The sequence below is a fragment of the Eulemur rufifrons genome, chromosome 17 (assembly GCF_041146395.1).
Source record: "Eulemur rufifrons isolate Redbay chromosome 17, OSU_ERuf_1, whole genome shotgun sequence".
Taxonomy (NCBI): domain Eukaryota; kingdom Metazoa; phylum Chordata; class Mammalia; order Primates; family Lemuridae; genus Eulemur; species Eulemur rufifrons.
In genome coordinates, this window is record NC_090999.1 from 52,326,612 (window position 1) to 52,342,604 (window position 15,993).

Consider the following 15,993-nt stretch of genomic DNA (forward strand, 5'->3'; position numbering starts at 1 on the left):
TTTAGCCAGCTAGTTAGTAAACACAAAGTCTGTATTCTTAGCTGTATCATTAAATCCATAGACTTAAAAGGAAAGAAAGAATATAACATAAGGAAAGTTTATTGTGGCCTAAACTCATGTAAATTATCCAAATCTAAGATTCCCTAATAACTTTGCTTTGCAAATATAACCTATCAGTTATATAATCAAGAATACTATGAGTACACATATATAATATGCATACAAGCATACACACTAACCCTTGCTATTTGTCAATGTAAATAATTATAAAACAAACATGACCATGTTTGACTTACATGCATAGTATGTTCTGAAATAAATTAAATGCCTACAGATCAATATTCATTGGTAAATTTTGACTACAAATTGTAAAGATTTATAACCTATGTTTGTGACAAATAATGAATTTGTTAATTATCATCTTCTTGAAATTTGGTCTCCATATGACTTAAAATTTCTTCAAGACAGGTTAGGGAAAGATTGAGGCAGAGAAGCAAAGGATTAGAGTCAAGTTTTAATTGTAGTATCGATAGTATTAGAAAAATTCCCTAACTTCCTCATGCTTCAGACTTTTTCTGAAAAATCAGAAATTGTACCTGTTCTACTTCTCATGAGACAATTGTAGAACAGAGATAAAGTGAAAAAATAAAAAATTATAAAATCATAGGATTAAATATAAACCCAACTAGGCCCTTTAATGGACTTCCATCTACACCATGCCACCTAATCTTTAGAACTACTACGGACAGTGCACATAGCCCAGCATTCAAAGTTTTGAACTGAAATTGCTAAATAAATTGACTCGTACAAGATGATTTCTTAAGGAAGAACAACAAGAAAGATGATCTTTCATTTGATATCACTGAATGTCATGAATTAAAAGCAAGGAGCATTCTTCCTGGGCCTTTTTGAGCATAACACTTTTCTTTCCTATAAATTAGTCTAGAATTTATATTAGACTATTAGGTGTGATTCATACATGAGATATCAAACAATACTATTTGAAGTGCTAAATGTCTATACTGTTATTTCCAAATATAGCAGTAAATGACTTATTAAATGCTTACATCTTGCTTTTCCCAAAACAGCATATATCACTTCACCATTTTCCATTGGTTGATACCATGTTTCAAAGAGAGCCACTAGACAGAAAAAGTTTTTTTCTGCTTGCTGGTTATGACTTAATACTACTAAAATCCATTCCCAAGTATAGAAGATTTAATTCAGCCTGTAAGTCGTTATTAATCTACTTTTAATCTACAAGTTAGTTATTAAATAGCATTATAGGCCAGAAATTTATTTTACAGTAATTCATTCCAGGATATTATAAAGTTATGCTATCTCTTGTGTTAATGCTCTGATTTTAAATTACCCTATTGTTGAAAAGTAGTAACTGATAGATCACACATTTTGAATCTATAGTGCCATCTGGAAGGAATTTGAGTAATTTTAATTATGTATTCACATAATGCAAAAGCACAGGACACTACTTTTTCCTAATGTCCTCTTTAAAGACAGAAATGGCTAATCTGCCTTACATAACAGGTTCTTTCATGTAGCACAGTAACATTACCAGTGTCTTAATAAGCTGGTCCTAAACCTCATACTCAGCCACAGAACACAGAAGACCACAAGAGAACCATCTTATTCATTTCTCAAACTAAATGCAGGATCACTTTAAGTAAGAGAAAGGGATTTAGAAATCATTATCTACCTACTCACCACTTTTAGTTAATAGATGAGGAAACTGTAGCTCAAAGGGATGAAGTCATTTGCTCAAGTGAATACTACTGGTGGCATAGCCAGAAGAACCCAGGTACAATCTTTTATTTTTGAGAGGGAGATGATGGTAAAGTGTTGTATTTTTAGAAACCAACAAAAGGATGACAAATCATTATATTATTCATATTTCCTCCCAGGAAATTATTCTCTCCTGAATTTAATCACATTCAGAATGCATTCTATAAACTGTCCTCATAACAAAATGGGAAATGATACAAGAAAGCCCTTCTAAGTTTTAAATACCAGGAAAGTAATACTGTTAAGGCAATGACTAATACTACTGTATTTCTTCATTATTTCTAAAGCATGTCTTCACTAACTTTAATATTTGCTTTCTGTAACAGACTGGCCAGAAGAGCACATATACTGTATTAGATGCTATGGTATTTTGGGGAGGAAGCACCCTTTCTCTAAATATTTTAATCAAAAAATAACTTTTTGGTATTAGATTCCATTTTTGGTATTAAGAAAACCAGTAGGGGTACGAGAAACCAGGTTCAGAATTATTTTTAAAAGAGCTTTATTTCTATTAATACTTATACATAAAATTTTTATCAATAATTTCCTGATTATCCTCAAACTAGCTGTTTACTTTCTGCATGAGACTAGAATTTCCAAAATATTATTCTTGCTGCAGTATTCAAACATATGTGAATAAAGTTTAATAAAGTCAATATTAAATGCTCAATAAAGAATACTACCCCATGGACCAATATATATCATTCGTATCAACAGTAGATATGAATACATACATAAAATGCTTAAATGAGAGCAAATCATGAAAGTATTAAAAGAAGGAGCAACTACAGAGACAACTTGAATTAGCAAAATAAAGGTCTCGTCTATAGTTCCCATTCCTACACAAGTTTAATAAGTTAACAAGCTAAACAAAATGAGTGGATTTTGTGGTGTATGTAATAGCAAGAGCAGCTGGGTCTCTGGTGATGTGCGCAAGGCTCATCTAAAGCTATTACATTTTTTGGAAAGTGAGGCATACAAAAATGCAACACTATGATTTCAAATGCTTTCTTGATTGCAACACTCCTAACCTAGGACCATGCCCATTCCTTTTTTTAAGCATACAGAAAAAGTTATAAAGCAATCATTAAGTAAGTATTAATATGGCAATTTAGAAAAGATATTTTAAAGTATTTGCTTACAAATATCAGATTATAAGCTTCAATCTCTAAATTCACTTTGAATTGATATGTCTTTTGATACTATAACTCAGCAGGAACAAACAGTAGAAAGTAGAGATTTGATAGTAATTTTAAAGCTTGGCTGTGGGAGCCATTATCTGATAATTCATGTGCTATCTTCAAGCTTTGACTTGAAAAAATTGGTTGGCTAATTTTTGTGGAACAGAAAATGTTATACAATTACTTCCCAAAAGATGTTATGAAAATGAATTGTACAAATGAAACCAAATTCTCCAGGCTATTAAGAATATTCTATGTGTGAAGTTTAACTCGTATGTAAACATTTTCCCCTTATTTAGTAGATGAGCACTTTCTTTTGATCTTTTTGCTGTGATACGAAATAAGTGTTTATCAAATCTCTATTCCTACAAGTAATCCTATTTTTAATAAAAATAGTACTAAGATTTCGCCACTACCTAATAACAAAGTTTTACTCAGTGTTTATCGAAGTCTAAATTCTGGACATCTCTATACACTTGAACCTGTTTCTAAGATTTTTTGCTTTTTTCTTTAAACTGTATTTCATTGTATTTTTCATTTTCTTTCTTTCTTTTTTTGAGACAGAGCCCTGCTCCGTCAACCCAGCTAGAGTGCAGTGGTACCATAGTTCCCTGCAACCTCAAACTCCTGGGCTCAAGTGATCCTCCTGCCTTAGCCTCCCGAAGAGCTGGACTACAGACACATAACACCATGTGTTTGTAATACACTAATTTTTCTATTTTTCGTATAGACGGAGTCTTGCTCTTGCTCAGGCTGGTCTTGAACTTCTGACCTCAAGTGATCCTCCCACCTCAGCCTCCCAGAGTGCTAGGATTACAGGCATGAGCCACTGTACCCAGCCTGTATTTTTCATTTTCTATCATAAAAATTTGGTAAGTTGGGTTACCCTTTATCTAAGAGGTATGAATAATTAAATCCCAACTAAATAAAAGGGGAAACCAGACATTTTCACTTTAGCTTTTCTTTAATTGTATAAAAGCTCTTAGTTGAATTAAAAAAAAAAATCAATGCAACGTTGCATGTAAATTATTCTTTATACAAGGATATTCACTGATAAATCCAATACAACTTCATTATCTTCCATTTTAAAATGTTACCTAATATCCATTCATAACTAGGGGAAAGCATCTGTATATTTCAAAATAAACAAAATCTTATGATTATAGAAACTATCAACACAGAGACAGGCAAGAGTTATTATTTCTAAATTTTTCTTAGGAACATTTAAATATGCCTCACAACATCCCTGTGAGGTAGGGAGTTAAGTGTTCCCATATGACAACAAATGAAACTGACCAAGATATGAGTATCAGATTACATGTAGAAAAATGGCTATGTTTTGAAATCTTAAAAAGAAATGGCATCTATGAACCAGTTCCACTTAGAAGTCCAGGAAGATTAGGTTGCTTATTTTTCACTATCTTTATCAAGAATAACAGTTATTTTGATTCACAACAGAACTGTTTCTCCATCAAGGGCTTTTAAGTCTTCTGAAAATCAGTGGAGCAGGTATAATGGCATTTTGCCAAAGGAGCAAAACATGAGATGCCATGCCAAGTCATTTTCTCTTCCTCTACATGGAGATAGCTTAAATGCGATCTAGGCACACAGGACTTCAAGCAGTTAAGTGTCTTCTTCAAAGGTACTACTTCTTTTGAGTCTTCAAAGTTAAAACTGTGATGATTGGATCTTTTTAAATTTTCATGTTTCTTCCATGTTAGTTACTCTCTCTCAATCTATTTGCATCTTTTCAATTAGGAAAACTGCAGATCTTCTTGTTCCATGGGAAATGGTGACTCCAAGCTCCAAAATAAAGGTGGTCATAGAAGTCATTCACCAAGGAAAATGGGCTGTCTCCACAGCAGGGGAAAAAAATCTAACTTGGAGAACTGATCTTTTCTGACTTTCAAAAAAACTATCCAGTAGGCATCAGGACGTTAGGGAGCAAAGAGGCCAGCTTTTCCACAAAAAGAAAAAATGTTCAAGCAGAAAATTTTTAAAAAGTGGTAACAGGGGAAAGGAAAGAGAGAGTATTTAGGTATGTGATGTTTTCTCTTTATCACTTACTGCCCACAATAACTCTCTCTCTCAAAAAAACCCAAAAACCAAAAAAACAAACAAACCCCAAAAGACAATATGTTATTAGTTCAGGGCTTGACAATCTAGTTGGTCCCATGGGTTTCGAAACTTCTAAGATAAAGTACAGTTAAAGATCAGCTAGCTACCTTATTTGCTACGGAACTGAAGACTTTATGACCATATGCAATAATGACAGAACAGTTTATCTACACCTTAGTAAGTTGAAAAGGAATGACTACCATACAGTAGCAGTGTTCTTGGACTCAGGTGTCACCCCATGATATGGTTTCTTCACATAATTTAACAAATTACTAATATCCATTCTCTGTATCTCTGATTTCATAGAGATAGAGGCCTTAGGTGATCTTTTTAGTAGTAACTTAGCTTGTGAATAAAGTATACCCTAGAATGATCCAGTTATAAAAAACTATTAAGCCACTGGATCAAATATGCTGTCTAAAGACACTCTATTAACACACAGTTCCATTAACCTCATGTTATAGATGCCAGTGCAGGTATGAAGGGAATCTTTCTCCATAATTATGTATAAGGTTTCATATGACGTGTCATGGAGAACTTCTATTGTTGAAAATTTAAAAATTAAAAAAAAAAATCCTTTGGTGCCCCAGATAAATGAGACTAAAAAAATTTGGATTTATTATCAAAGAGCCAGAAAATAACAAATGCTGGTGAGGATATAGGAAAAGGGGAATGCTTATACACTGTTGGGAGGAATGTAAATTAGAATAGCCACGATGAAATACAGAATGGAGGTTCCTCAAAAATCTAAAAATAGAATTACCATATGATCCAACAATTCTACTGCTGGGTATATATCCAAAAGAAAGTAAATCAGTATATCAAAGAGATGTATATCTGCACTACCATGCTTATTGCAGCACTATTTACAATAGCTAAGATATGGAATTAACCTAAGTGTCCATCAATGGGCGAATGGATAAAGAAAATATGGTATATATACAAAATGAAATATTATTCTGCCATAAAAAGAATGAAATCCTGTCATTTGCAACAACATGAGTGGAACTGGAGGACATTATGTTAAGTGAAATAAGCCAGACTCAGAAAGAAAAATGTCTCATGTTCTCACTCATGCATAGGAGCTAAAAAAAAAATTGATCTTATGGAATAGTAGAATGGTGGTTACAGGAGGCTGGGAAGAGTGGTGGAGAGGGGGAGATGAAGAAGGGTTGGCTAATGGGTATAAAAATACAGTTAGATAAAAGGAATAAGATCCAGTGTTTGGTAGCACAATAGGGTAACTATAGTTAACAATAATGTATTATATATTTCAACATAACTAGGAGAGATTTGAAATGTTTCCAACACAAAAAAAGGATAAACGTTTGAGGTGATGGATATTCCAATTACCCAGATTTGACCAGATTGGAAAGAAAGAAGTAAAACTGTCTCTATTTGCAGATGACATAATTTTGTATATAGAAAATCCTAAGCAATCTACTAAAACACTATTAAGACTAATAAATATGTTCAGCAAATTTGTAGGATACAAGATCACTATACAAATATCAATTGTATTCTTATGTGCCAACAATGAACAATTCAAAAATGAGATTAATAATTCTACTTATAATAGCATCAAAAAATAAAATACAAATAAATTTAACAAAAGAAGTGGAAAATTTATGCTCAAAACATGGTTGAAAATAATTAAGGCAGCTCTAAATAAATGAAAAAAAAATCCCATGTTTATAAATCGAAAGAGTCAACATTATGATGGCCATATGATCCAAACTGGTCTAAATATTCAACACAATCCTTGTCAGAATCCCAACTGGTCTCATTGCAAAAATCAATCAGGAAATTCACATGGAATTTCTAGGGACTAAAATTCATATGGAAATTCTAGGTACTCAGAAAAGCAAAAAAAAATCTTAAAAAGGAAGAACAAAGTTAAAGGAATCACACTTCCCAATTTGAAAGCTTACTACACAAAGCTATAGTAATTAACACAGTGTAGGGCTGGCATCAGATACATCAATAGAATAGAATTGAGACTCCAGAAATAAACCCTCACATTTACAGTCAACTGATTTTCGACAAGGATGCCAAGACAATTCAATGGGTAAAAAGTAGTCTTTTTCAACATATGTTGCTGAAACAACTGGCTCGAGATGGGCCTCTATCTCACATCGTATACAAACTTAAAATGCATCAAAGACCTAAATGTAAGAGCTTAAACTACAAAACTCTTAGAAGATAATGTAGACTTTGTAAATCTCCGTGGCCTTGGATTAGGCAATAATTTCTTAGGACATCAAAAGCACAAGCAACAACAACAACAAAAAAATAGATGAATTGGACTTAATTACAACTAACTTTTGTGCTGCAAAGCGCAACAAAAATGTCAAAAGACAACCCATAGAATTGGAGAAAATATTCACAAATCATTTATCTGGTGTGGGGCTAATAACTAGAATACATAAAGAACTTCTATAACTCAACAACAAAGAGACAAATAACCTAATTAAAAATGGGCAAAGGATCTGAAAAGCCGTTTCTCCAAATACAAGTGGACAATGAGTACAAGAGAAGATGCTCAACATCATTAACTATCAAGGAAATGCAAATCAAAACCACAATGAGCTACCACAGCACATTTAACCAGGATGGCTATCGTAAAAAAGATAATACAAGTGTTGGTGATGATGTGGAGAAACTGGAACCCTTATACATTGCTGGTAGGAATGTAAAATGCTGCTTTGCAAAGCAGTTTAACCAAAGGTTAAACAAAGAATTACCATATGACCCAGTGATTCCACTTCTAGGTATATATACCCAAGAGAAATGAAAACATATGTCCACAAAAACACTCATACACAAATGTTTATAGCAACATTATTCATAATAATAGTGGAACTTTCAAAAAGTCAAAACCAAAATGTCTATCAACTGATGAATGGATAAATAAAATATGGTATATCCACACAATAAGAATATTATATTAGGCAATAAAAGGAAATGAAGTACTGATACATTCTACAACATGGACGAACTTTAAAAACACATGCTAAATTAAAGAAGCCAGTCACAATAGACCACATATCATATGATTCCATTTTTATGGAATGTTTAGAATAGGCTAATCTATAGAGACAGAAAGTAGATTAGTGGTTGCCTAGGGTAGGGGGAAGGAGAATGAGGGGATGGAGAGTGACTGCTAACGGGTACAGGGTTTTTTGGGGGGAAGTAATGAAAATGTTCTAAAATTCACCATGGTGATTGTTGCACAACTCTGTGAATCTACTAAAAATTGCTGAATTGTACATGTTAAATAGATAATTTAGTACGTAAATTATATTTCAATAAAGCTGTTATAAAAATCGTAATGTGAGCATTAACAGCTAAGTGGTTCCTGCTAAAATTATGATGCTAAACTAATTATTCCTCAAATTAGTATCTTTGTTAGCCCCACTTAACATATGGTATATTTTTGATGCTTACGGTCGAGTTATATCAACTTATTTGCCCCTCTTTGTCATCTCAGTGACAGGAAAAGTATATGCATTTATTTGTTCAACAAATTTATTCATTATCTATAATGTATCTAAAATGGCTAGAAACTATACAGGCAAAAATGCAAGTGGATGAGGCTTAGTCCAGAAGCTAAGATCTAGTGGGGGAGTTAAACAAGTAACTGTGCACATGCGTTGAACAATGATAAAAACTGGGATAATAAGTATCTGAAAAGTGACACAGAAAACAACCCTTCTTGGAGTTTAGTAGAGGAAGGACTGCCTTAACCAGGATAGAGCCTAATGATCTGGACGTTCTGGAAACGTCTCTGCTCTACCTAGCCATTAGCAAACAGCGTTAATGAACATCTTTTCTCTGGAATTGCTTCCTCTTCTGTAAAAGGAAGTGGCTGGACTATATAATAGCTAAAGTTCCCTCAATCTCCAAAGTTCTAATACCAACTTCTAGACTTCAATTCATGACAGTCATAAAAATTAACAATTTGTCAGCACTGGATATATGGACAAGCTAAACTATAAATGAAAAATGGCAAACTGATAGAAAACAAAAGTACAATGTACCTTTATTTCAACTGTTTAGTCATATCAACATTTTATACATTCTACAAGAAAGGTAGTCCCTGGAGCATGACTACTTTCAGTACATTTCAATGACTTAATTAGCTTATTTTCCATATGAATTGTCCATCTAACGTGCTATCCTCTCCTGAAACAAGAGTTGAGCCCACTGGTTACAAAGATTCCTTTGTAGGTCCAGACTAGAAACCAGATGGTTACCTAGTTTCCATCTCTGTTTGGCTTCATTTATAAAAACTTTACTGTCTTTAGATAAATCTGTATTAGATGAACCTGTATACCCCACTTTACCACACACCTCACCATTCCTTACTGTCATATATACCACAAATTTCATACACTTACGTGGCTTGCCTGGCCTCTACCTAGGTTCACACCTTTATCTTGGGCTTTACTACTCTGGTAAGGGAAACAGATGCCTCTGGGTAAGAGGAAAGATAAAAAGCCAAATCCAAAGAAAAACCATTTTCCCTAAATCCTAGAGAACTATCCACATCACACACCTCCCTTCCAAGGGAATCCCCACTGTGGTATACTAAGAACAGAAATGAAGGGGAAAAAAGGAATTTAAAAAAACCCTCTTCAGAGAAAAGGTCATAATCAATCTAGTATCCATCTGTTCCACAGCAAATGACCATAGCTAACTCCAGCCAGTCATCTTGAAAGTAGAAGCTGACAATCACTAGGAATGGATTAATGAACATTCTTTCCCATTAGCAATAACAGCAAGGCAAAGGTGGGAAGGGGTCTAATCCCCAAATGGAAGCGGGTTAGTAATATCTTTATCTCACACAAAGAATAGTATTTTTCCTCTTGTGAATAACCTGTATCAAGTGATAATTCGGGACAAAATGCTTTGGCAAATTTTAACATCGTCCTCAAAATCTTTTAGAAGACTTTAGAAGAGAATAAAGGTTAGTTCTTTAAAAATTCAAGATATGAAATTTAAGTATATCTATTCAGAAAGCTAATAAACACTGTCACTAAACTGTGTTTTTTTTATTGTATCTTATTTTATAATATATAAATTGCTTCTCAATTTCCAGATAATGCAGAACAGTATCTATTACCAAATTACTACAACACTTCTTATAAAATGCCCTGTTCACAATTATGGTAACGGAAATTATGACATCTCTAAATTGCTGAGTTATGATCTCTCACAAATTGTCTTTGCCTTCAAATTAATTTTGAAAAAACTAATCTAATTTTTGAGCTTTGATGATGGAAAAATAATCATATTTAAGTCAATTATGATTTTAGCAATAAAGAGAATCCTACAACTTACATTTTTCACCTGCAATTATATCAATGATAAAGTCATTTCTTGTAAAATCAAGTCCCAGCTTTACACACACAGTCTCATCCAAACAAAAGTTATCCACAGAAATTATCTCTACTTTAGTTCGTTAGTATAATCTAAGTTTTGCCTACTACCTATACAAAAGGGAAACAGATGACACAGTGTGGAGAATATAGCATCTCAGAATTCTTGACAGCCATTCACTTTTTTCCTATTTGTGTCATCTTCAAAGCAAAGTATAAACTATACTTAACTCAAGATAAAGCCTTTTTTAGGATTTTAACTTGTTTTGTTAAATATAAATATTTTGTATTTATTGTGGTGTTTTCGTACTTGAGTTAAAATGGTATGTAAAATTTCCAATGAAATTTAGTTTTTGAAATTGTACAGAAGTCCTTAGTCAGAGTTTTAAAGTAGTGGCTTTCTGAAACTTTGATAATGAATGAAACTTTAATAAATACAAATGCAGTGAACCCACACAGATGTCATAAGTTTTGGTAAAATTGTAGTCATACTGATTTAAAGCAAAACTTATACTAGAAAGTAACATTTCTGCATATAACCTTTAATGAATATCTGTTGGAAACACATGAAGTGGCAGAAAAATCTCTTTACCAGAAGATACATGCGGTGTCCACAGAATGCACAAATTCTAGAAGCACCATGAGAATACATTATCTAAACATTAGAAGAATCCAAATATACTCGGTGCTCAAAAGAGTCTGTTTTCCATTAAGGTAATCAAACTGTTATTAGAATTTATCAGTACAAAAATAGCTTCACGAACTGCTAATGTATATATATCTGTTCTGAACTTTCAAAACTATGATCACAGTTACTTATTGATATAGTACTGCATATGTGAGGATCATAAGATTGTAACAAACAAATAAAAACTGTTAGTTTTCCGTATTACATTTCAGTACTACATTCCAACAGCACTGGAATACTATAAAATTAACTATTTCCAAGAGAATTTTAGGTGGTTTTAAATGTTTTTAAAAAAATCCTACTATTTACTATTTGTAAGAAGTAACAAGTAAATTCTAGAATTCCACACAGCTGATGCTGTGAAACAATTTCCTGAAATGAGAGAATAAAACCTTTCCCCATATGCATATACTAATCTATTAATATATAGCTACTTTACTTGGTATATAGCTAATTGACTGTGGTCTCAAAGGATGCCCTGAAGACTTCAGTGGGCCAGAGTATATACCTGGCTCAATCCTAACACAATATTATCATTTAGATTAAAAAATAATTTTTTTAAGAAAGAAACGGCAATTTAGATAAAATTTAATAACACTTCCCTAAAGAAATTAGTAAGCATTTCATTCTCATGATTTGTCTTTTTTTACGTATCCCTCAACTTTTTAAAGCATTTAAATAAGTACACTAAAAAAGTATTAATTCACTGAAACTTACTCAGTGAGAATGTTTTTGCATAGTTTATGACAAGGACATAAAACAGTACTATAGCACTTGATTAAGGAGTACTAGCAGCCCCTACATTTAAAATTTAGTTTAGCAGCATAATTAAAAATCAAAGAAAGTGTTAAATGATTAAAGGTAACCTGTAATGGCACTGAATCATATATAAAAGTCATAACAGCTTAGTAAATAAGTTTTTGAAAAGTTCAAAATTTTAAAAAGTATTTGTGGATAAAATTATGTCTGGGATTTGTTTTAAAAACAACAGTGGCAGGAGTAAGTGGGGGTAGAGACGAAACAAGTCTGGCCATTTTTTCATAACTGTTGAAGATGGATAATATGCTCACAAAGGTTTATTATAGTATTCCCTCTCAAATATATTTGAAAATTTTTATAATAAAAGGTTATATTAAAAATAAAAATAAAAAATCTTATTTGTCTAAAGTTAATAACTTTTTAAAAATAAACAAAACTTACAAAGAATAAAGAACAAACTAATCACATTACTAAAATTTTCAGAGCTAAATGAAAACCAGGATCTGCTTTTGATATGTTAATTAACCAATTCATGAGATTTAGGCATAAAATTTGAATTTTAAGAAGAGCACAAATGGCTTGCTAAATAGTTATTATTACAGTCAACTCTTAATTAACTTGACTACCTAGATCACCCATTCCCTATACCCTGTCTTTTTTTGAAACACATTCTACTGATTTTGCTCCTTATTTACAACAAAATGGGAGCAACCAGAACAGAGCAATAGTGGCAAAAAATTTTTTTGCTCTTTATTCTTATGTACTTGTGTTGGGAATTTGGCTAAAATGTACCGTTAGCTAACTGACAATATATGCTAGGATTAAAGAGCTGAGCTATAGTCTTACAGTTGTTACTAATGAATTGTGTGACCCAGGACAACTCACTTACCCTCTGGGATTTAGTCTCCTCAAGTGCCAAAGGTACACACTTTCAAACTTCGACATTTTACCCTATAATCCAGCACATACATATACATGTATATTTCTGAAACAGTTTCTACTCTTAATGTGAGTTTTACTCTGATGTTTTCTATTTGGTTTTATATTTCATCTTTCAGAATGCCATGAATAATCTATTAAGCTGATTTAAAACTACCATGGTTTGGAAAATCTTAGATTATAACATCTCCAAGGTATCTTCTAGTTCTGATATTCTGGGATTCTAACATTAGCTGTAAAATAATCTGTTGTCTCAGGTGGAAATCTTGATTTCAGTCAAGTAACTACTTAAATATTGATTAATTAATATAAAATCAAAACAAGTTCAGAGAATGCCTTCTGAAATCTTATAGTTAAGTATTTTTAAAATAATAAGAAAAATCATAAGATTATGTTATGCCTCTAACACATAGTTAAAAGCTTAAAGTGACCTGCTAAATTTTATTTTCAGAACTCTGTCAAGTATCTCCATGGCTAATCTATAAATTCCAGTAGTCAAAGCAGCGCTATCTTTAAGTCAAAGTAACTCCTATTCTACCCCTAAAAACAGAGACAAATCAGTAAAGAAGACCAATTCCAGGTGGTAACTCCAAATGCTAAGGATTAGCTACATAGTAAACACTTAGAAAATTTTAGGTGCATAAGTAAACTAGAAATAGCTTTTACAAATGTTAAATACAAAAATTCTTAATTCTAAATGCTACAGTATTCAATGCAGATGGCTCAATTTAAGTGTTAGAAATCAAGTATATGATAATGTTTAGTTGTAGTTCAGTCTTTATTAAATGCCTATGTTAAATATAATTTCCCTCCCTCAACATAAGTAAAATATTTTTAAAAACTGCATTCTAATAACATCATTCTTTAATTGTAATTGCATATTTTAAAAGAGTGAATGTTTAACAAATCTATGTGAACATATCGTCTTCAGATCAGAGAAACTAAAAATTTTCATGTGTTCAGTCATCTTTATAGCTATAAAAAGAAAATATGTTCATGCTGCAATAAAGCATGAAACCCATGATAACTCCAAAATGTCTACTGTTTTATGCAAAATTATCATTTTTAGCAACAAATTAGAATAGCCTCATAGTCAATAGTCTCTCCCTATTCATTTCTAAAAAACATTTTCACTAATTTTTTCTTCTTCCTCATCCTGACCATGAGGTCCCTCAACGTTAGTCTCTAATACGTTTAATCTTATGCCCCCAATAGTCAACAAGTTTCAATCAAAATAAAAATTCTCACGAGAAAGAGTTTGGAATGAATATCTCACTTTACAATTCTTAGTATGTCAAATAATTTGATTTTTTTAAAAAAATTGGTCCCCCAAAGAAATGTACAATAAAGGAAAATTGTCTTCATAATTTTAACTAAAACTAGTGAAAAGTTTCCAAATGAGAATAAAAATTAAGACAGATAAGTGATAGGTGCTTGTTTTACATTTGCATTATTGCCATTTCATAGACTTCCTTACACCCTAAAAATACCACAGTATGGCCAATAATTAATGTAAGTGGTTTAGAACACATTTAGGATACATTGTATCTTTTCAGAATATCAAATTCTTTTAAAATTCAGAAGCAAGTGAAAATTTATCTTCTGTTGTGTTTAAAGATAAATCTGCTGTTAACATTAACAAGCTCATGCTAGAAGTTACCCCACAGTTTCCTTCTGTGAAATCATGTGGTGAGGTGAAATCACCTCTCAGACTATGTATGGTAAAGCTTAATTTCAGAGTGGAAAGCCTATTTTAAAAAATTACAACTTATAACCTCCAAGAATATACATGAAAATAGAAACTAGGTTAACAAAGGGGGACTTTATAAGGGGTATGTTGAAAAATAGGTAGAAGCAATTTACAATATTTTGTTTCACTGAAAAAACAATTGGTACTGTAATTAGCTCAGTACTCCTTTTACTACATAAGGGAAATGTTCACATAGTCCATCTAGGCAACTATCAGCTATAAATCAGTAACATTTTTCTGTATTTCCTTTCTGAGGTTAACAGAAGCAGTGAAAAAAAGAGTCTGACCTGGAGTTTTCACTCAAAGGTTGTAACTGCAAGAGTTCCTGAAGCCAAACAAATTTCCACATTTACACACTTTACTTAATCATGATTGCTGAATTGAATCTGTACCTATGTGTAAATGACAATGCATTCTGAGTTGGTTCAGGCCTTGGCTCTGAGTTCTGTGTCACATCAGGTGTCCTTTCATCATCGGTCCCATTGATACTTTCTGGTGTCAAAGGAGACTGAAGATCCCCACCTGCTGATTCCTTTAAAAAAGGGGGTGGGAGATAAAAAAAGAGTTATGCTTTTGTTAAAAGTACACAGTATCATCTTAAAGTTAAAACTGACTTTGATGTATGCTTACTGGTGAACCAAATTTCTATGGAAATTTGAGTCAAAGACTTAAAAAATAAAATTTGAAGGGGAAACAATTTTTAGAAGCACAGCAACTCATAAAAAACTCACTGAACCATAACACAATTTTGAAATGTAGTTTCAAAGAAATGAAAAACTTTTGGGTTTATATAAGTAACTAATTGGTCAGACTAAAAAGATATTCAAAGAATCACACTATACTTCAGAAAAAAAGAAGATGACACAAAAATGCAAGATGTGATTTGATTTTATTTTGGAGGAAGAAGTAGATAACAGGAGGGGTACAGGAGAAGAAGAGAATGAGGAGGGCAGAAGGGCAGAGAGGACAATGGAATCTGCAACAAGTTTTAATTTTTTTTAATCTGTCCTACTTTTCAATTCCTATAGAGCCACTTAGAAAAGCAATCAGAAGTGCCTCTGTAACATATTATATATAATTATGTTAGTGCATTTCAGCTTTTCTTGTCTGGGAATGGAATTATTTTTCTTCACAAAGTTTCCTGCCTTATTTCTACTTTTAATTAAGATTTGCCTTTCAAAGTAAATTTAATTTATCCCCTCTGGAAAATAAATGGAATTTAAAATGAATCCCACACTTCATTTTAAAATGAGGCTGACACTTATTCTCGAATCTGCCATCATCAGATTATTCAAATTTGATATTAGGAATCAGAATGAGGAGTCATTTGATAAATCTGTTAACTAGGGGAGGTCCTAGCACCAAAGTGTTAAAAAT

At 32.3% G+C, this 15,993-nt stretch overlaps 1 protein-coding gene across 3 annotated transcripts in view; it reads right to left on the reverse strand.

The window, feature by feature from the left end:
• Positions 1 to 15,993, reverse strand: part of HOMER1 (homer scaffold protein 1) — a 111,702-nt gene that overhangs the window by 31,147 nt on the left and 64,562 nt on the right. For 2 of the 3 annotated variants that reach the window (XM_069492257.1, XM_069492255.1), the window contains exon 5: positions 15,009 to 15,148. The exons of the other annotated variant lie outside the window; for it this stretch is intronic. In XM_069492257.1, coding sequence (XP_069348358.1) covers positions 15,009 to 15,148 — 140 coding nt within the window. The remainder of the gene's footprint in view (positions 1 to 15,008; positions 15,149 to 15,993) is intronic. 3 annotated transcript variants of the gene reach the window in all.